At 39.9% G+C, this 22,584-nt stretch overlaps 1 protein-coding gene across 8 annotated transcripts in view; it reads right to left on the bottom strand.

The window, feature by feature from the left end:
• The window catches only part of cadpsa (Ca2+-dependent activator protein for secretion a), a 131,141-nt gene that overhangs the window by 37,169 nt on the left and 71,388 nt on the right, over nt 1-22,584 (bottom strand). For 3 of the 8 annotated variants that reach the window (XM_029501200.1, XM_029501199.1, XM_029501202.1), the window contains exons 14-19: nt 18,289-18,390; nt 18,142-18,205; nt 17,895-18,018; nt 9,261-9,367; nt 5,191-5,347; nt 1,385-1,526 (exon numbers count right to left, since the gene is read on the bottom strand). In XM_029501200.1, coding sequence (XP_029357060.1) covers nt 1,385-1,526; nt 5,191-5,347; nt 9,261-9,367; nt 17,895-18,018; nt 18,142-18,205; nt 18,289-18,390 — 696 coding nt within the window. Of the gene's footprint in view, nt 1-1,384; nt 1,527-5,190; nt 5,348-7,553; nt 7,563-9,260; nt 9,368-12,387; nt 12,457-17,894; nt 18,019-18,141; nt 18,206-18,288; nt 18,391-22,584 lie in introns of all 8 variants that reach the window. The other 5 variants (XM_029501195.1, XM_029501198.1, XM_029501197.1 and 2 more) reach the window with 3 other exon arrangements.

Here is a 22,584-nt window from a genome sequence, read left to right as displayed (position 1 = left end):
TTGTTTCCTTTAGTATTGTTTAATATTAGGTTCTCATTATTTATTATGGGTCATTCTGTTTATTTTAATGTTTCTTGATCACAGTTTCAGAGCCTCCTTAGACTGATGAAGATGTGCCCAAAATCCAAGTAAAACAAGGCAAAATTATAAATTATGAGTCTTTTTATAAATACAATAATACTTTCTCATTATATGTTTTCATATCAAGTGACATCTGTCTTTTGGTGCGTCCTTTTTATCTGTAGTTGTGTCACCTCTAACTCTGTAGTACTTTCCTTAATGTTCATTTCAAAATGCCTTAGAGGCAAATCAGAGATCAGATCCGATGAGGAGATGATAGCTTCAAACTGAAAAACTGAAGAAAAAAAAGAGGCCATATCCTGATACTAAAAGAATCATAGCGTGGATTTATGGCTGATTTATAACACAAGAGAGTGATACCACTGATTGAGTCGACTCTAAACAAATGATAAATGACATGGGGGTGCTGTGGCAGAGGCAGAAAAACAATAAAGTACAAATACAGAACAAAACAGATTCCAGAACATTATCTTCATGTTTTTCATATAATAAAAAGGATGACCTGAGTACAAACAAAAGTAAGTAATCACCCAAAAAAATGTCTTTGAGAGGAAATGAAAAAAATGTCTTCATGTCAAAAAAAGAGAGTGAGAGATTTAACTAACACAAAGGGCATGATGAAGAGGACAGAATCAGCAACAAAAGCATTGCACTAAATGATATTTATGGCTAAAATTAATTAGCATGAGTGAAAAGGACATCTTTTAGCAAGAGGGCACCACATGAATCTGTCTGGAAGTGTAAAGAAATGTGGTGATAGAGTCAGAGGAGTCCAAGTTCAGTATAAGCTGTGAGAACGTGTTTCTTGATCCTTAAATGATTGGGCAGATTAAAGGTCCAAAGTCTGCCTGAAGAGATCTGCCCTTATTACAATTCAGAACCAATGAGAAGAATTAGTCCCGTTCTCCATCTGGAAAATGACCACACCTCAAGCCCTGATCTCTGCTTTGCTCCGCACTGCTTTAGTCTAATCAGGCTTTGAACAGTCAAAGCATACTGGCCCCAGAGCAAGAGGTTGGCGATTTTACTCCTGGCCAGACAGACATATAAATTCCTCACTCTGTCTCTCTCTCATTTCTTGTCTGTCTTCCCTGTCCCTATTAAACATAGGCATGACAATCCCTGAACTTTCTGAAGTTGTTCCAAGTCACTGAGATTCTAGGACTTCTCAAAGAGAATTCAAACTTTAGCTTCCATCATTTTTACTGCTAAACATGTTTATGATGTTGCTGCAGGAATCTGGTTACACCTTTGAGGTGAGGAAGATAAGGGTAAGTGTTAAGTTAAAATAAAGCATCCTTACTTGACAGGTTCCCAGGATTCCCTCTCAAAGCCTCTGTGAATGGACTGAGCAATGGAAGACTCCATCAGGTCCACGTATCGCACCACTAGCGGGGCATACAGGTCCTGCAAGTGTTTATGGAACTTGCCATTGCATAGGTTATCTGAGGGAAAGAGTAGAGAAGTCATGAAGGTGACACACCTGAGCACTTGGCAGCAGATGCTGCGGTATCTATGCTTCACATGCTCATGTTGGATCACAAAATGAATGTGAAGGACAGTGAGGTCCTGGAAGCTCCATGCTCAATGCTGATATTGGATGCTCGTGTTTGTGGCTAAACTCGGCGCTTCATTAGCAGGCATGACACAGCATATCCACTTTTCATAATCTCTAAACAAGAAGTCAGAGTCTCAGGGTAATTCTAAATTGCAGTCGTCAAGCACTCTGACGGCTCCCAACTGGTAAAAAGCCAACACTGACGAAGACCACAGGAGATAAAATGGAGGCCAGTGTGCACTAATGTGATGCCTTACGGCTCCATGCAGTGTGCTTGCTTTTTGTTTCCCTCTCCCTCTTTGTTTTTCTTTCCCCCTTTGAGCATGTGCGCAATGGTGTTTGTGTGTGCTGGCATTGGAGTCAAGGTCGATGATACGCAGTAGGTGCAATGATCATTGTGCTTCCTTATTGCCACTCTCCCAATTAGCCACTTGAGCGGCTGCTGTCCACTTGGATGTGTTGTGTCCAGGAGTGTATTCTCGGGGCTTGCGTGGCCCAGCTACCACAGCTTTAGACATAATTAACTCCTCGAATGGCAGCCCGACTTTGGCGCCTGTCTGGTGCCAAGGCTATTTACTGCTACATAAGTGCACCGCTGTGGGGCAACAGCACAGATGACCTTCTGTGCAAAAGACGTTTGTGATGATATGTTCTTCTACAGTGGGTGCTTGTTACACTGTGCGGGCAGTGGGTGGCTCCAGTTGGCAATGATGATGGCCTGCAACTCGTTCTGGTGATAACATGCTACATAATAACACTGTGGGTTGAGCATGTGTTTGATGGTGGTTGGACAGAAAAGGACAGAGGGGCCCAATGTGTCTGCATTCCAGGCAGATGGTTAAAAAAAGGGGGCTGTTAGGCAATAACTGAGGATATAACAATGCAAACTGTGCTTTCAGTAAATTATAGGAAGTTTATTTACATCTTTATTTATTTATTTTCCATATTATTATTATTAACATGTTATGCTAGCCTTAGTTTGCAATTTATTATTCTTATTTTGAACTTCATACAATACAAAAACAGATTGAATCTTATCTTTTTTCTTTGTAAAGTGACGTATGAAGTAATTCCAACCTGAAACATTATTCATGAGGTTATTCATCTGAGCACATTAATAAATTGTTCCTAAATTTGCTGGCTTTAAACTGTAATTGTGGAGTATTTTGTTAAATAATCATCAAAGTCACTCTATAGTGAGGACATGAGAGTAAACAGTAACAGGTTTTTCTTTCTGGTGGGCTGCTTGTATTGATAAAAATTAAAGCAGACAAGGGCCTTAAATACTACTTATCACGAAGACCATTGGCATGTTTCTTGATTTATGTCTACGATAAGTTGGCTATATTCATTGAATCATGCAAAAAAAAAAAAAGAAAACTTTGCATGTATATTCAGAATGCAGACTGTGAGACAGAATGACACGCTGCTGATTTGATCTTTGTGTTGGATTTTAAAACATTAAGTAAAACAGAGAGTTTTGCAGTCCTATTCTGTGCGGTCAATCTAGGTGTTATGGGAGAAAAGACAAAGGTGCAAGCATTTGATGTTGCTGTTTTCATCTGAGGGAAAAGAAGAGTCGAACCAGTCCTGCAGCTTTTTAACACACTCTTGGACCGATGCACCCATATTATTATAGATAGCTGAATGATTTGTCATTTCTCACTGTGTAATACCAGGTACTTCTGTTCCTCTGTTAACTGCTAGCTGGTGTAGCTACGTCCATTGCTATGCACTTCAATTGCCTTTTTCACGCAACAAAGAATATGCGACAAATGAGACAGCAGCAAATTTGATGACAATAACAAGTGAGCATAACGAGCTATTTGCAGTTGTCTCTGTTCAGCTGAATGAGTGGACGGCGCTCTGCCTTCTCCTTGACTCCCGACTGGCAAACTGAAAAGGGGAAGCATTCCCCAGAGACAATTAGCACCCTGCAGATTGAGTCGGCATGGTGAACAGTGGAGCGTATCCTTTACAGCACCACGGACAGCTCCACAGTGTTCCTTCAGGCGAGGACGTGCAGTTCATTAAAGAGATGACTGGCCAGCAGCAACCGGCATCAAGGGCTGGCCATTATCTTCAGTGAGACACTGCTGGCTCTGTTCTCTCTCTCACACACTCTCACACACATACACCCACACACACACACACACACAGGCCAGTATGCAAACTGCTTCAGGCCAAATCTCATGTTGACAAGGATGATTTCAGAGACATTTGAGGGATGTTTGAGGGTGACTGGAGGATGCAGTCGACAACAGCTGTAAAACTTCATTGGAAATTCTGTTGATAGGTGATGCAAATGTTATAAAAACTGTTTATTATATATACATATGCATGTATACAGTTATACTGGTGCACTTAGCAGAACACATCTGCTTCTATTTCAGTTTGTCCAGCTTGTATGGACCACAAACCACATAACAGATCACATCATGCTTGAGCTGTACGCTGAAAATGGGCAACTGAAGTGTATTGTGTTATGTGTCCTACACTGAGCTGATACAATGCATCTGACCTACACTTGGTATTTTGCTTGCACACATCCTATGTTTCCACAGCTGCTGCTAACATGCTAAGCACATCGTGCTTCCCTGTAGACGCAGGGAATCAAAAACAAGACAGAGACTGAAAACTGGCCAAGTAAACGACAAGCAATGCTTTCCTGGTAAAAGTTAAATAGCTGGAAGAAAGAGGTCTTATGAGCCTTAAACATTCCTCATCAGCCTCACCCTTTCCTCCAAATATGGTTTCTTCGAGTTTCAAAAAGCCAATATATCAAAAGACAAATTACAAACCAGGTGATTCAGTTAGCCAACCAATGAGCGAATTCATGGGGTTTGACAATTGGTCAAGAATCTATCATAGCACTAACATATAGAGACAAAGAACCAGTCACCTGACATTTATGCCTTCAACTGGCCCAATGTACAAGTCTGTTTACTGCAGTGAAAGTAACAAGGAGAACATGGAAACTCCAAAGGCCCTGGGCTTTAAGTTCAAACCAAAAATCTCCTTGCTTTGAGCCTTGGTTGCTAGTTGAACTATCCTCACCTTGTCATCAATACATATTAAAATAATATCAAACAGAAGGAGAATAAATACTATTGTCACTATAAATAACAAGGATATAAAGTTAAACAATGCAAATGGGAACAATGATTTCTTTTGATGAATTGTCAAACTGTTTTAAAGATAAAAATAACTTCATTTCTGCAAAGTTGGCTGTTAATTCTTTTCAGCTTTTACCCTCAGACCCACAAATAACCCCCGCAATCAGCCACAGGGTTTTTTTTTTTATGTAAATGGTGAGTTATGCTCAGTTTATCATACTGTGTGTTCATTACATTTTTTTCTTTTGTCGCTGTGAAATTATGTCACAGTTTGTCAGTTTATACAAGTGGATAAAGTGACTTTCCATCTGATCTTACTCTTTATCAAGCCGAAAGACCCAGTGCCTGATCCCTTCAATGCAAATCAGGCACGTTCAGCTACTTCAGACCCCTAACTGAGCCAAATGTGTTTTCTGTTAATTGTACTGCACTCACAGTCCATCCTCAGGAAGTCGTTGAGCAGTTGGAAGAGGGGGAAACTGTCCCAGCTGTCAGGCGGCTGAACCTCAAGAGCTGCATCCATGTCAGCTGAGTAAAGACACAGGAAAGTCTCTGCGTGCTCCACCATTAGGTCTGACCACCAAGCAAAGGCCTTTAGATGGAGAGAAGAAAAGAAACGAGAGAAGAAAGGGAGAGAACAGGGAGTGGAAGGAAAATCAAGAGGTTGAGAGTGAAAGAAAAGACACAAATTAGACCGACAAGGGACTTATCAGAGTTCTCCAATGGGAATGTTTTTAAGTATTTAGTTATTTATTAGAATCTCATTTACCATTAGATCATTAGATGTAAATGATCTACTGATTGACACACTCTCTGACTTTCTATCGTATGAAATGAAGCTGTTGTCTCAATGACTTCACTGCGTGATCTCTGGGGAAGGATCCTTCACAACCCGGAGCAGAGGAAACAGCGTGTGGGCACAAAAAAATTCACACAGCTTTCTGCTGGCCCACAGAGGAAACGGCAGCAAGTCCTCGACAGGCATGGTAGGAAGCTACTTAAACACTCACCCACAGCTCCTTCAGCTAGTCAATCAAAACAAAGGCACCAAGTTGCACCACGCTCCCATCTCCCCATCAAATAGACGCAGTGAAGTGACTGTTAGGGACCAGTGCTGCTCTCATGCACATCAGAAACAATTGCTTTCCTCCATGCACCCCCGCTATTACTTGGACTCCTCAAAGGGATCCCTGAGGACCCATGGAATATGCTCATTCACATCAAGCTTTCAACACTGTAATGTGAATGTACCCATAGGCTTACAGGGTGGTGGTGGAGGTGGATAAGGAGGAGTGAAAGGGTGGGGGAGGGTCATGCATTTGCCATGGTAGCTCTTGGATTTGAGAGTTTGGGGTAATTTTGCAACGAGCCATTCAGTGCCGCTCATGTAATCCTCATATTCATGTTGAGACTTGATTCACAGAAAGTCTAAGTTCTCTCTCAACACAAACCAACTCCAGGTTCCATGCAGGTTCAGAATTCAACTTCAGTTTTCAAGGTACTTTCCCAAACTATCTGGATGTTAACTATCCCAAATAAAGATGGTGACTAAGCTCTAAACTTTGCAACCATCTTTTAGAGGAGGTCCACCCTAGAAAAGATTTCTGCACACAGAAATCACATTTCTACTTTCTACTTTCTGGAGTGGAGTGCACCGACTGAGTCAGTGACGGCTGGTGTTGTTACTGGATGGGTGGGCGAACAAATGCAACTGACCAACTAACAGTTCATTCTTAACCAGCAGTAGCATCATTTCAGATACCATGCTGCAGCAGCAGAAGTGCTCTACAAACTATTTTGCAAATGACCAGAGAACTTCCTAGGGGGATTAAAAAAAATTCTCTATACATTTCCTAATTTTATTAGATAAGTGTTTCAAGTGCAATAATTGAAATAAATTTGTCCATATGTATTATTTAGAACTTTCTTTGAATATTGTTTCCTCAGTCACTTCAAATTTTCCGACCAGAGAAATCTCTCAAATGAATGAGAAGGTAAATAATCACCCTTGTTAACGTCAAGTGTAACTTTTTGTTCAATCTGCCAGTTTATTCTCTATCATTAAGAGGAATATATTTTGGAGCGGCACAGAGGAGTAATTTCTGTAACCTGGAAGGATTAAACAGCCTTAAAATCTTGAAGTTAAAATTTCTGATTCTATGAGAGGCACTGAATCAGGAAAGTGAAGAAGATGCTGATGCTGAACTGATTGACCTGACGGGGTATGACATTGTGATCTCTGATCACAAGAAGCGTGCCTCACATTTCCTCCATTGCATGTGCCTAAGGATCCAATGGAGAGAGATGGGTTTGATTGCAGTGACAGATCACCTGGATCAAGCTTTCTGACTGGATTTTAGAGTGACACAGTGACACATGGCTTAACACAGGAAACAGGTTTGCATATTCAGGGATGATTGGGGCAGACTCATAGAAAACAGGGGACAGAGCAGGACTCTTTGAAATGTACACATTCAATATACAAAGTCACAACTCTGCACTTTTGTTTTCTCAGAGCTGACGTTAATGAGCTCAACAAATAAAGCACGTTGTCTAAGTGCTTGTCTGTGTTCCTCATCATCAAAAGGAAAAACTGCTGCTAGCTTATAAGCTAACAAGCACCGCCACAAGCACTTAATCAGGAGTGATCACAAGCTGATAGGGGTTTTGGTTCATTGTTGAGAAGAGAAACATTAATGGTCCTCCTCAACAATAGCTTTGTTGTTAAGTGCATGCATAGGACTTACAGTGAGGATCGGGTAGGAGACGGGACATAAGGCACTAAGGCAATCACATACCTCTTTTCCCTGTTCAAACATTTCCCCAGCAAACCAAATAAATCAATGAAATAAAAAACAGAAAAGGAATAAGTCAATTTGGTTTTGGTTCAATGATGAAGGGGCAAAATAATGACATTTAGAGTAATGTGTGTTAACTGCACAGCATTCAAAGTAAAAGGGCAGAGAGAGTGAACAGATTAAAAAAACGTTGAATGTTTTCTTTTTCCTTCTGCTGCATGATTTTTCTCCTTATCCTTCAATATCTTTTGCATTTACCACATAAACAGAGATGTTGCTCTGCTCTGATATAAGGACAGACCAGATTTATAATACCACACTCCTATTACAAGACTGTCATAGTGTGTATTTGATTTCAGGCCACCGTGGAGGTACGACACACATGATGAATCAAAGCAGCAGGGGGTCGCTGGTGGAGGACTTTCTGTCAAACATTTCAAATCTTATTCTACACAAAACTACAAGGAACAAAGGGAATCTGAAACCATTCCCAAGATCCCCTGTAGATATTTGAATGTATAGGAATAGTATAAAAAAACAATCAACCTGTACAGCAAATAAATGTGGAAGAGAAGTAAATGAATAAATAAGAAAAAGAATAAACATGTTGTTTTTTCTTGAGTGTCTGTCTAACAGGTTGGCCTTTCAGCTATTTTAAAATTAACGCTTCTTTGAATTACATCCCATTATATTTCAACATTGCAGTATTTTCTCATTCCCGTTCACAGCACTTCTATCTTCTTTAAATTAAATTCAATGGGAAGTTGAGTGATGCATGTCCATATGTGAAACTTCAGCTTAAACACATTTGGAACAATATACTCTAAATGTGTCACTTCCACTGTCCATATGTGACAAATATTCATTAAATTCTTTCCACACTTTAGATAACTTTTCCAGGTGATACCTGGAACTGTGAACACTGTGGAGAAGATCAGCTGATCTAAACATATTAGGATGATAGTTTCAGTGCTCTGATAATGACATTGGCAGCGCTAAATCCACTTGTTGGCTTAGCTGGCATTATTTTACTGGAACATCACATCTTCTACAGGCCATTCTATTTCTACACAACTGTAAGACCTGGTTTGGCCATTCTCCTCCAGATTCATGGTGGTTACTTGAGTCCCTCGTTCTCCTTTTTCCTTATTCATGGTCGCAACTCAGCTCTGTGAGTTGCATGGCTGATTATGACTACAGTTTTTACACCAGATGCCCCTCGTGTCGCAAACCCTCAAACCGTTAAGTGTGCTACGTCCCTAGGTGGTCACTTGACTACTTATAAAGCAAAAAATATAATAAAGTCACTGTTTATTGGCAAAATGTGGATAAAATCGAGGCACAATAATAGCAAGAATTGCAGAAATATTTTGCAAGAATTATATCTTATTAATATGTATAATATATGCAAGAGATTTACGTGTGACTTGAAATACAACAGTAAGTCAGTTTGTGCTGTTTTTTAAAATATTGAGCAGTAATAGTTAATAGTTTCTTCCCAGTTTCTTCATGTTATCAGTAATGTAACACACTGCTTTCAACAAGGTTAACTCACACACTTATACGCAAGATACTGAACAGTATCTGAACAGTAGTATGATGATGACAGCTTGATGATAAATATTATGTGTATTACTACATTATGTGTTTGTGTGTGTGTGTGTGTGTCCACAAGACAGAGAGAGACAGAGAGACTTGCACACTAACCTCAGCATGGTGCTCCTCGTTTTGCTGAAGGACCTCAATCACCAGCTCAGCCAGTCGAATGGTGTCCTCCAGCTTTTTGGCGGGAGTGACTAACCGGCCTACATTTTCTGCAGCACAAATGGAAAAGGTCAGCGTGGGAGGCTTTGTCAGGGTCTGATCAATACTATCTGTTCTTTCTGAGACTGATATTATATGCATGCATCCTAAGGTGTACAGCAACATACCTGGTCTGAGATATAAAGATAGATGTATTCAACATGCATATGCTTTCTCCCCGCCACTGCAGCTAAAGTTCACTCACAAAGTTTGGACATAGTGTAGCTGTTGCCTCAAATGTCCAGTGTAAAGCCTCAACCTAAATAATTGGGACAATCTCATGGTCATATTAAAAGCACATAATTTCAACTAGTTATAATTAGGGCTGGGTATCAGGTAGAGACAATTGAAGATTAAACTGGGACAATGACAAGTTTTCGAGAAGATTTTGACAGATTTAGATCATTGTTGTGTTATTTCTCTACTACATCTTCATTAAACACATTGCATGATTTACCCAGCCCTAGTTATAGTCCGATCCCAGCTCAACAACACAATGATTGATATCAACAATATCATCATGAATGTTAAGTTGGTGGCCGGAGGTTGTGATCACCTGTGGCATGTAGCTAATGAGTTACATCTCTGTCCCTGTGACAGAGCAGTGATGATGCTGTCCAGAGAGAACATGGGCATGAGGAGGGATGTAAACAGCATACACACTGAACAATCATCATGCAGGAAGGTGGTTATGTTGTGTTGATATGGGCAGTTTTAACTCAGCTTAGCTTTATTTTTTGACCATGAAATGATCGTTGTAATACACTTTAAGAAACACCGCCATTTCATTCATTATTCTAAAGTATCAGGACACCCCGTTGCGTTTTGTCACTAACAGTAGAGTCCGGAAAGGAAGATAGTTCAGTTGGACAGCCACAGTTCAAAGGGTAACCATTGGGATGGCTTTCAAATTCATCTTGTGCTTCAAGGTACAAAATATTTTACATAATAAAAAAACTTAGCGGTCCCTCAGAGCATTACAGCGAAAGAAATCCAATCGGAGAGCTTCGAGTTCTGCTGTCATGTCATTGGTGGCAAGGGTGAAGTTAGAGGAACATGAAGTGGCAGATCGTGGGCAGAGACCTGAGCTGAGGCCAACGATGCCAACAGGACATTTGTTTCAGGGGTCTAGTGCAACATATTGTGGCATACTTATTTTATACCACATTATCTTTCTAAAACGTAAAAACTGTCCCCTGAACCATGTGCTTATTATTGTTTCTATGGTGACAAAGGCTCAGCCTTTTATGGGCAATGTCCCAGGGTAAGGACAGGGTTGGGCAGGGTTTTTTGTTTGTTTGTTTTTTTTTTACAATCATCTTCATGTCTCTTTCATGTTGGTTTGGCAATATATTATATAAATAAGCTTACTGACTGTTACTTAGTCAGGAAGCTAAATACTTGAAAATGTTGAACCAGTTCAACAGTCCATGTCATAGTCTTGACTGTGTTCCGTCTACCTCCTCACAGCACTGGCAGATCAGTGGGATGACGGGAGATGCCATCATGGCCTAAAGCTTCCACAGAATGGAGCTTTGTACTGGCTCAAAGGGGGCTGTTGGGATCTCGTAAAATCAGAGCCATTGCAGCTCTGAATGAAGGACAGAGTCTTTCCTAGAATATATTAAACTTTTATTTTCGATAACCGATCTATGGACTTTTGTCAGATATAATCAGGTCAGGAATTTGACAGCATTTCATATGAAATGGCAGCTTCATAATTGTCATGTCTTATGTAAAATAGCACCTCGGGTTGCGATGGTGATTAATACTATACAGTGAAAACACTGAAAAATTGGTATTTTATCTAAAGTGATGTCTAATGCAATTTAGTGGCTTTAAACACATATGAATGATCTAAGCTATTTGAAGATTGAAACCCCTTGAATGCCACCTGCATACAAGCAGTGATTTTAGTCAATGTGTGGATGTTATTCTGTGTATTTGCTTTTATTTTTGCTCATTTTAATTTCATTCGACTGAATCTGTGTTGAGTTTTATTTATTTTTTCCAATTCCTGCAGCTCAACAAAAGCTTCCATCTCCATTGTTTGATTGAAAGCAATGAAAAACAACACATGCATGAGAAACAGTTAATATGTCCCAACGTTCCTGAAACATTTTCGGTAAAGTTGGTGTGCCAATGCATCAGGAAGGTGGTGACAGGGATCATGGCGCCATGGGTTAAGGAAGACTGAGTGCTTTCTGGTCAGTAACATCAGAGGTCATACATACAGTACAACATCACCTGAATCCTTCAGTTTTTTCTGAGAATTTTCCTCTCAGTAAGAGTTAAATTTGAGAAAAAAAAGAAAGAATATGTTGCAAGGAGGGACAGAAGGTAGAGAGGGAGGTGATAAAGTTTGAGGCAGAGGGTGTAAGAGAAGAAATCATTCAGTAAAGATAGAATAGGCAGAGATAATGGAATTGTAAGAATTAAAGGTCAAGGTTATATTGATTCTTCATTATCAATGCTTTCAACATATATGAGCAGCCTCTGAGCACAAAACACAAAAACAAAGTATCTTCACTTTGACCTAAAATCCAATAAAAGGAATGGTATTTTCATTTCATTTCAAGACAGATGCATGTTCACTTCAGTGGGAGATGTTTGCTTGGTAGCTTCTCTGATCTGAGTCCAAAGACGGTTCACTGAAAGGACTGAGATGTGACCCTCTAAGTACCTGCAAGATATGGGTACCCTGTTTGACTGTACAATGATCTCACACACTTGAGAGGATTTACACACAAGCAAAGTAAAAATGCATTCAAGTCACAGACAGACAAAGAACAGGTGGTGCTGGTGTCACAAACGGAATGTATTTTGAGTGGCAAAGAGGAAAACTGAGCTTGAAACATATTGAGAAAGTACAAGATGTAGATTTTAAAGACTACTGCAACAGAGACAAACCAAAGGACAACAGAGACACATAGTCGCTTGAATTGGGTGTATGTGCAGACTGGTCATAAGAGAAAATGAGTGCAGAGGTAGGGGGAGGAGGGTTAGGCTGGGGGATGAGGAAGGTACTCACGAATGGTTAAATCCATCACTTGAGACGCCAAGCAGAAGACAGGATGCTCATACATCTCTCTCTTTTTCCCTAGAGAAAGAGGGAGGATACCGAGGCATGCGAGAGGCCAGGGTCAGAGTGGATGAGCACAGAGGTTCACTAGGGTTCGACCGACATGAGGTTTTAAAGGCTCAGACCTGCACTTTCTTGATATTGAACTACTTTCATGCCATAAAGACAAACAGGTACATGCACAATCAGTGCATTGAACGAAAATATTTTGACCATCATATGTGCAATATGTGTGATTTTAAAATGTTTATATATAATCAGATTTAAGATTTCACATGACAAAATGAAAACAAGCTAAATTAAAAATTTAAATACATACTTTATATTTATAGGGAATGTTCAAATTCTTTGGTTTTGTTTTTCCATTGTGACATGACGTTTAAATCAAGTCACAACTCTGAAAAAGTGTAGGGATCATTACATATTAGTATCGTCCAGCAGAGGCACACACAGAGCGGACAAAACTAAACGCGGATTGCCAATATTTTGAAAAAGGAAGCCAACAGGAGCTTTTACTTTCAAGAGGAAAATGAAAAACAATGATCACAGCCTCGGGGAATAAGTGGTGACAGCCAAGTATACTCAGTTGCAGCCACAGTGTGAATGTGCATTGCATTTAACTCCAACATCAAGGCCTTCTTTTGCATGTCACTTGTCGCATGTCGATAAAATGAATAAATGTTTGATTGCACAATCGGCAGAAAGTTAATGGACTGGTGGGCCAATTAACCAATTTAACTCAATGAGTATGACATGATTATCTCTTGTCTCACACTTGGCTCTACAACTAATTTCTTATCTCAAAAAAGATGAATCTGAAAATGACTCAAAGTCATGACTACACAAAAACCTCTCATGATGCACCAATTTCTACATTCTCTATGTATGGTAGTCATGCCCAATACTGCACATGGGCCATTAAGACCCCAGTGTCCTGGGAAATGCAAACTGGAAACATGTAAATGAAGATTACTAATTTGGCTATTGTTCAGAATAAAAAGCTCCTCACGGCGACAGTGGTGAACAAGGGCACAGAGTGTTAGTGACTGCCTACAGTCACACCACTGATTGCTGAAGTTGGTCAGGAAAAGTGACAAATTATTTTTTTTTAAACCAAACACCCTGTCCTATTTTAGACCTGTGGGAGTCTCAATTCATTATGTTGACACCAAAAACAGCATTGCTTGTGCTGAAAACCTTGAAGATCCTCTCCACGCAAAATCATAGTCAAGAGGCTTCTGTGCCAATCAGGGCTTGACATTTTGCAAATAAGACCCATCTGAGGCATTTTGGACTGAGACAGCATCTATGGTAGATGACACAGAAGCTAAAAGTATCCACTCGACAAAGCCCTGCCTAACCCTACTTCTACAAGCACGCTTCATTACAGTGATCGGAAGACATTTCTAAAGAGGCAAAGATTGTCGGTCACCCAACTTTTCTGTCAACGTTCAGGCTTTTGGTGATTTCTGTGTTGTTCTTTCTGGATGAGATTAGTTCTTCTATTCATTTTCATAGAAACATCTTTCGATTAAAAGATAAAATATGCGATTCAGATATGATTGCATAAGTTTTTACAGGCTTAGCATTGCAAATGTTTGTGTTTCATCATATTTCTCTGATGTGGCTTCTATCTTTGCAATAATTATTCAAGCCTTTTTTTTTTTTTTTTTGAAGACCCTAAAACAGTGTTTGACTCTGCATGGTCTCTGAATATAATTTCTGCAGCATGTTGTCTGATACAAGTCATCAAAATGAATAAAAAAATTATGTAAAATATTCAAATTAATAAATTAAAATGATACACAATGCACATTTTACACACAAATTGCATGAAATCTGAGTTCGATGATGGTAATTTTCACTGATTGGCCAGAGTCAGAAAAACAGCAAGTCAGTTGACCCTAGCGATTATAGTTTCCAGGTGATGTTTTAGCCGGGTAGGCACAGGTATCTCTGCAAGCCAGCAGGGTGAGCAAGATGGTATTACCCACGTTACTGTGAGAGACAGATGTATCTGGGGTTCAAAAATTATGGGGTGTCTACATTGAATCAACCATTTGTTCTGCCAAGCAGAGGTAAATCCTAAATCCTTTTTCCCCCATAGATTAAGAAGCCCACCAGTATGAAGGAAAGGGACTTTGGGGATTGTCAACAATCACAACTGAGATACAAAGGTTCAGTGTTTCCCATGTATTGATTTATGTGTTGTGGCCCACCACAACACTCAGCACTGATCACCACATACAGACTTTCTGTACTTTCCTCTTGCTTAGCTATTTATGATTTGCTGAGCCCTTCTTGACCAGTTTCTGTGTCTCCTTTCTCCTCATTAGATATGTACTTGTCATAGACTGTTTACAAAGATGGACTTGACCTCCGTAACATCAACCTCAGGTGCCTGAAGAGTTGTTGTGAAACTCAGAGTGAGGGAGGTGGTAAGCAAATACAGCAATACCTGCCAAGTGCTACTAACATAACAAAAATTTCTAAATTTACTCCCTACATTAACTCAATTGTTTTCTTGTTTACAATCTGCCTTTATCTCTAAGCCACAGCCACTCACATGCTGCTGTCGGAGAGCCATCGAGACCAGAAGATACAGGTTAGATAGACAGCAAACACTGATATCATGTCAGTTATGTTATTGGAAAAAATTACTAAGCAACTAAATACCATACAAAATACCTTCATATGTGATTCCTTCCTTATATAAAGCTCTCGCCACCTGGTGCCACTACACATAGAATCTAACTCTGTGGGAAACACTGAGGTCATCACCCTTGGTATCTCCAGAGAGGTGGTGGTTTCTTTATAGACATCGTCTTAAATTGTCCATTTGAAGAAGTATCATGTTAATACTTTGGGAAATGTGCTCTTTCTCTTTTCCTTTCAGGGAAAAGAGTCAATAGAGTCTGATTTTGCCATGATCTTGCTACATGCCTACTGTAGTTAAGAGTCAAGACTGTTTATAAGAAAAAGGACAGAGCAAATTGGTAGAGGTTGTCCTCTCTGAGATTAACCTTTGCCAACATTCTCATATAAATTCAATCAAACACATTTTGCTTGACTGTGTCTGTGTATTACCCAGAAAATAGAAATAATAGGTTTGGAGATTTGTCCTGTATATGTTTAGCCTCTCAACTGTGGGGAAGCAGCCTAGTTGTACCACATGTTAATTTTCAGCTCCACCTATATCTAATCAAATCATGGGCAGAACTGGATCAACAGTCGCTTTAACCAAAAGAATCCATGACTGAACATGACTGACATGAATGATGGAAAAACCTGAAAAACTTCTGTTGGTTTGATGTAACAGAAGACTAAGGCTGAGCTACCAAAACGTTACAAAGTTCTTACTATGTCCTCACTGGGCTCTGGCTGCAATTCAGGACACCTGTGGCCTAAAGCAATATGGCATCTCTGATAGTATCTCCAAATGAGGCCCTTAGGTCAAGCTCTCTGTCCACATACTTTGGAAGGCGTATGTACCAAGAGACATTATAGATCAAACTTAAAACGGCTCTACTCAACTTACTTACTTGCTGGCCGCGAAAAAGGCTGGCACTTTTTGCCACAGCTTAAACTGGGGTGGCTGAACCAACTCTTGGAGGTTCTTCATTTTCACATGCCAATGCCTTCTCTTTCCCAATGGATTGTATTATCAACCTTGTTTCCTTGTTTCAACCCTTCTCCTTGGAGAGTAAGCTAGCATGCATTCTATTCTATTGTTGCTGTTGATGAGAAAATTGTCTCCCTCCTTGCAGATCTGGCTGAATGGGATATCTTTTGAACCAGAGTAGAATTAAATCAATATGGCAACTATCTCAAAATTGTGTTTGGCGTAAACAAAGTTTACTTCTGCAGCAGCAGCATTCTCTTGAGTTCAACTTCCTTTCACTGGAAGGAAACAGCTAATCACATCGTGTTACTGGGCCTGTTACTGGGCCAGAAGTTCTACATCATCTGCAAATACTTTATACTTTATTTATTTAGAGGTCTCTAATGGATTGTTGACTACCTTTCAAATTACATTCAACATGTACAGTACATAAGACAGCTTTGGCAGTTTTGACTTCCTATTTCTAAGAGGGTATACATAACAGGACTGATCTACGTGCTGGAAATACAGAGATGAAACTGGCCCAAACCTTTGTCACTCACTCTGAATGAGACAGCAAATTTCCCAAATGTTCCTAAAAAATTTTAATGTCACATAAACATCAACATAAGAGAAAATCAAATTTGAAGACCTCTTTATGTAAAAATAGAGAACTAAATAAAAAGTAAAGAAGCTACCAAATCAGTGTACAGACTTGGGATACGCTTGATATGTTTTAAACTTGAAAAATGTTTATGATGCCTACTAAAGAAAACTGGTTCCATGCAACAGAAAAATACCATTGATCTTCCACAAGTGGCAACCCATCATCTCGTGTTTATTGGCCTTTGTGTTTTCAAACAGCAAGTAATGAGAAGGAGCAAAAGCCAATAAACAAGGAAAAGAGAGGAGTGAGCATGGAGGTCATCAGATAGTGAGGAAGAAGGAGGCAGAGGAAAGAGAAAAAGAAGGAGCAACACTTCAGCTATTTGTAGGGCCAAGGTGGGAGGCAGAGGCAGTGTAGGACTCTGAAAGAGAAGCTTAGCCATGGTGGACGAAGTCAGCAAAAAGATTGAATTGAATGCATTTTTACTATCAAGCCTATCAAGCCATGAAAGAACCTTCTTTCGGTGTTACCAATGCTACATAGTCAATGTCAATTTCAGAACAAGAAAAAAATCTACTCAGAAAACAAATAAAACTGGTGATTTTCCATGTCTGGAGTCAGCCATTGATGAGTGAAGAAATAAAGTTTTAAGCTTAGATAGTAAGATTCTCCCAGGCTGGTAAGAAAACAGCTATTAAAGCTAACAGCGGCTACATAGCAATAGCAAAGTCTACAAATAGCTCCTTTAAGAACATTGAAAAAGACAACAATACTGGATCTCTTCAGCTGTGAAGAAAATTGAAATTAGCCTTTCTTTCAAATTCACAATTTCATTGCCGTTAAATAATAATCATCTACACTTAAGCTGTTTACTTCTAGGGACCTTTATAAAGGGGATCTCTGTTGCAACAAGTGTTATTAACCGTCCAAATGAATTCCAGAGCAAGAAAATGTGTAATGCAATTTGTTTTATTAATATAAAATTTAAAATCACCAGAATTTAGGAGGAAAGTCTCACCCGAGCCTGGCAAATGTTACATGAGTCAAGTCTTGTGCTTGTAGTGTTCACGTAAAAGTCAGAGTCACCAAAGACGAGTTTGAGTTGAGTCTCCAGTTGTGTTTGTTTGGTTCAGTCTGAATTGTGTTACAAGATAACCTCAAATGGGCCCACAGGCATGTGAATGCTGTCTTGGAATCCAAATGCAGTCAATCCTCATGTGACCCGATCACAAAGGAGCAGTGACTCACCTTCCAGCTTGGCATACTCTGACAGGCGTTGGTAGTTGACCAGAGCTGCCTGCTCCAGACACTTGTGGATCACAGCTTTGACTTCCTCTTGTGGAACCGGAGTGACAATGTCTTTCATCAGAACCTAAAAACCGTATCATGGCACGAAAAATTGAACGATGAGGAATGAAATCAGGTTGAAACTAGGAGTTAAGGCTGAATGTGAATACATTTACTTGCTTCATATTCATCATTCATAATGATTTACCCTTTCAAGTAAGGACAAAGTTGCTTTCAGTGCTCCTTCTGGCCGTCCAAATGGAAAGCAGTACCTGTGGAGGTCACAGAGTGGATTTTTGTTTCAAACCCCAGCAAGCTGATGTAACACAAAATTGTTACTGAGCATGTTTTTTACCTGAAGTGTGTAATCTGGTTTTCCAGAAGCACCCGTAGTCTCTCTTTGATCTCCTCAAAGCGTTCCTTCTCTTCCACAGTCACTGTGCCAATACCGTCAGGCCTGAAACACAGTGGCATTCACCAATTAAACTTTTTGCAGTCCCTGTGTAGATACTTAGAAGGAAAATGTGAAGTTAAAACTGATGAACATTGCTGGATATCATCGCTTGATAATGTCAAAATCAGAGAGCTGGAAGCCTCGCTGAATCTGTTCAGCTTCTGGGAAAGCCTCAGCTGTGTGAGTCACAGCTCAACAGCACTTCAGTCCAGATGATGTTAATAATCTGAATTTAAGTTTGGCTCGAGACATTTGATTTGCATCCATCTGTATGAAACCTGTGACGAAGATTGCACAGAACTCAGTTTATATATCGCCACAGCACAAAGTGATATTTTTAATGTTGTTACTAGCAACTACTGACTACCTCATTGATGTGTTACTAAAAAAAAAGACATTTGAGTCTGCTCAGTTATTAAAAGTGTAAATCAGGAAAATATGGGGTATTGGCTCTGTGCTACATAAAATATTTACCCAGTTTATCCTTTTTATCATCTGGAAGTAAAAATCTGAGCAATGTTCAGTTAAATTTTTTATCATTATTTTTCATTGCACAGTAGTCTTCTTATCATTTCAAAAATGTTACAGCAGTTACAGCTTTACAGGCAGGTGTATGCATATGTGTGTCAGATGTGTTTTTATTGATTGTGACATGGTTGGGTCAGGGGTAGTGTGAGCAGAGTGCATGTGACAGAAGAGGCGCTGGACTGGTGGCTCTGACAGCATGACAAGAAGCAGGAGACACGAGACTCTCTGCCTGTGTCTCATTCCCCCAGCTCACCCACCCCATTCCCCTCTCCGACACACACACACACACACACACACACACACAGACACAGGCCCCCGACCCCTCCACCCCTTTCACATGTCATTTCAGCACAGTGACACGCTCTATGCATGCTTGCGTGTTTGTGTAAAGGGGGGGTGTTGTGGCGGTACATTGAGTGCTATGTTTGATCTGGAAAGGTACCAGTTTGCTCAACATCAGCAGAGATCATCTCATCTGGACCTCTCTCAGTTTGCATGGACATTTGAGCAGACACTGTCAGAGTGTCACTGCCACCTGTAGGCCTCTGCTGTAGGGAAACATGACGCTGAGGAAGAAGATAATGCATGACGCTCAACTTTTTCAGCCTGCAGAGCGTCTCATCAGCTGTGTAACAGGGAAGATTTGCTCTTCAGTGAATCGTGAAATAACAAGATTATGTAGAAGTCACATGAATTGTAAAAAGGGTTTGTTTTCCAAATTAAAGCAGCCTGGTCTTTGTATTAGTGAAATGCTTGTTGATTATTGTTCCTATCGGAGACTAATTCTTGTAGTTTATACTTCCCTTGGTTGATTTTACTATTTGCTTTGTTTTTTGGTTATTTGTTATATTATATATTATGCAATTTAAAACTTTCACAAGAAGTGCCATCTCACCTTTCACGTGGTGACAGAAAATTAACCGACAAAATTTCACACTAATTAACTTCTGCAGGGCTCTTTATTTTTTCGTTTTTGTTTTTGTTTTGTGTTTTTTTTTTTCTTCCTGCCATGTTTTGTTTCTTGACAGCATCCTCATGTTTGCTTGACCAGATGACCTCACAGCCCACATGACGACAACACGCAAATGAGCCATCAGTGACAGACGGATAGCAAAGGCAGCAACACTATCACACACGCTCCCTCTCTGTGCAGCCGGTATCCACTTCAAGGCCTTGAGGTAAAAAACCATACAACATGAATATTCTAACAAGAAGAACTGCTGTCTTGTTTCAGGTGAGAATTTAGAGTTTCATTATTTATGAATGACAGAAAATTGACAAAAAAAATGCAGTATTTTATTAATAATGGTGTTGAATATGTTGACTCTATATAGTATTTTTTAAATGTTTGATTTCCACAGGTTATTTAAATTGGTCTTTAAAATGAGTGTGTTAAACTTGCATCAGATTTGTTTTTACATTTTGAAGTAAAGATTCCAGACCAGAACACTTGCTATACCTATGCATTTCAGCTTATCTGTATGGCCAACATGACTCACAATCTACAATGGAACTATTTCTTATAGATGACCTCGTTAACGAGTGATGATTTATGTACACATAACTATTTACAATTAAATATATAAGCATTTCCTGAGATTTTTATATGACACCAAATGTGCAATGACTTTTGAAGATTTCATTGATTACAGCCATGTAACATAACAGTGAATGTAAGCATGGATTTAGGTTTATATTTATAAAATTATTATTTTGTAGCAATCAGTCTACGTTGAGTAAACATTCGGCTGGACGGAACTTCAATCCTGACATATAAACTACCGACTGGGCAGCATAGTCCAACTTGGAGCACCTCCAGGCCAGCAGGGTAAAAGGAAGGGGGGTAGTGAAAGGAGAAGGGAGAGTAAGGGGGGGCGAGGTGTGTGCACAGGGGCAACACCACCAGTGGCAGCAGTGGAGACTCGGCCCATCACACATGACAACCTGTCAACCTGTCATGCCTGCACCTCCAGGCATGATGGCTGCACTGAAACACCAGGTTTCTGTTTGATGTGCAGATATGTGGGCTGGCTTTTTTTTTTTTTTTTTTTTTTGGGGGGGGGGCAACATCTCTGTAAATATGAATTTACATACAGATGCATTGATATCTAATACAGTTTAAGTTTTTAACAACTTTTTAGTGTCTGTAATGGAATCAGTACTTCTCTCCTTGCATACCACCTGCTGTTAAAAGAATATGATAACTCCGCATTTCTTTCCCCACAGATTTGAATGAAGTCTGTGGAGAAAAGATTACTCCCCTTGCCTTTAATTTGTACCTCCTTCTATTCTATCTTCCTCTCGGAGCAACTGCTGTCCATCTGTCAATGCTGATCAGAAAAGACCTCTGTCCTCAGTCATTATTTGTCAGCAGTACAGACGGAGACATGGATGGATGGATGGATGGATGGATGGATGGATGGATGGATGGATGGATGGATGGGCAGAGGGGAGCTGGAGGGTTTAGGGGTGGGGGGTGGAGAGGAGGCACTGTCAGACAACCCTCCCTGACCTTTGCCCTCAGCACTGGAGTGGCCCTCGTCTATCTTTGTTACACTTCATCTGCAGACGGCCAACTGTTATGTTGACAGATTTGATGTCCAAATACATTACAGCAGATAAGACACAAGATAAATACTGCAACTTAGATCACAGTGTACAGCACAGTGCTGAAATACAGGCCAGATAACTCCTGTATCCCAAACAACTGAACCTTAAGGACATAACACATGACATCTGGTCTTGGACCAAAAAACTGCATCTCTTAAAGTTAAATAATCGGCCTTTGTGTCTAATTTAGTTTTCTACCTGGGGGCATACCTTGATTTCTCATCGTTTTCTTTAGTCATCAGAATATTAGCCCATGTTTATTGGCCTGTAACCACGATCAGAAGTTCAACCTGCATTCTATATTATGAATTTTATCACGATTATCCTGTGCCAATTCAATTTATATTTCTGTTCTCAAGTATTGTTTTCATATTTTCCAAAAAGTGAAATGATGAAGGTTGTATCACAGTTGGCTTAGAGTCTGTCAATTTCTCATACACCCTAAATATTCACATACACCCAAATGAACTTTCTTTTGTTGAAAGTGTTGATAATTAAAAAAGAACCAGAATGGGAAAGCAGGATTTAACTAACAGCTGTTTTGAATTTTTCAGCGGAAATATCAAACTTTTCAAAATAACTCAACTCTGGTTGGTTGTATGTTTTTTGACCGAGTGATATGGGGTTTATTGGGAGCTCACCATCCAGCCCTCCTTCTTCATTCAGGCTTGGGATAGGCAGCGTGATCAAGGGACTGCTGCAGTGAGACTGACTGTCTGACTGCTCTGAAACTGGGGAGGGGCTCCCTGCAGCCCCTGCTGCTCATTAAAGACATGAACTGCTGAACGAAGGACGCTATGTGCTATCATGTCAAATCACTGTCTCCAGTACAGCCAGAAAACGTAGCTAGATTTGTCGCTCCTTTGTACTACTCCAAGTACTCCTTTGCACTTGTCTGGAAAGTAATCATATTTAGCCAGTAAGTTGCCATTTTCCTGCTACTGCTGACATGACATCATGTTGTAACTGTCCACTCCAGATGAAACTACATATATAAGATTGCCCCATAACAGTCTCTAGTTTCAAGTCTTCAATCCAAGATGATGCAAATTTTTTAAA

Source organism: Echeneis naucrates, chromosome 5 (assembly GCF_900963305.1).
Source record: "Echeneis naucrates chromosome 5, fEcheNa1.1, whole genome shotgun sequence".
NCBI lineage: Eukaryota > Metazoa > Chordata > Actinopteri > Carangiformes > Echeneidae > Echeneis > Echeneis naucrates.
This window is presented reverse-complemented; position numbering and strand designations above follow the sequence as displayed.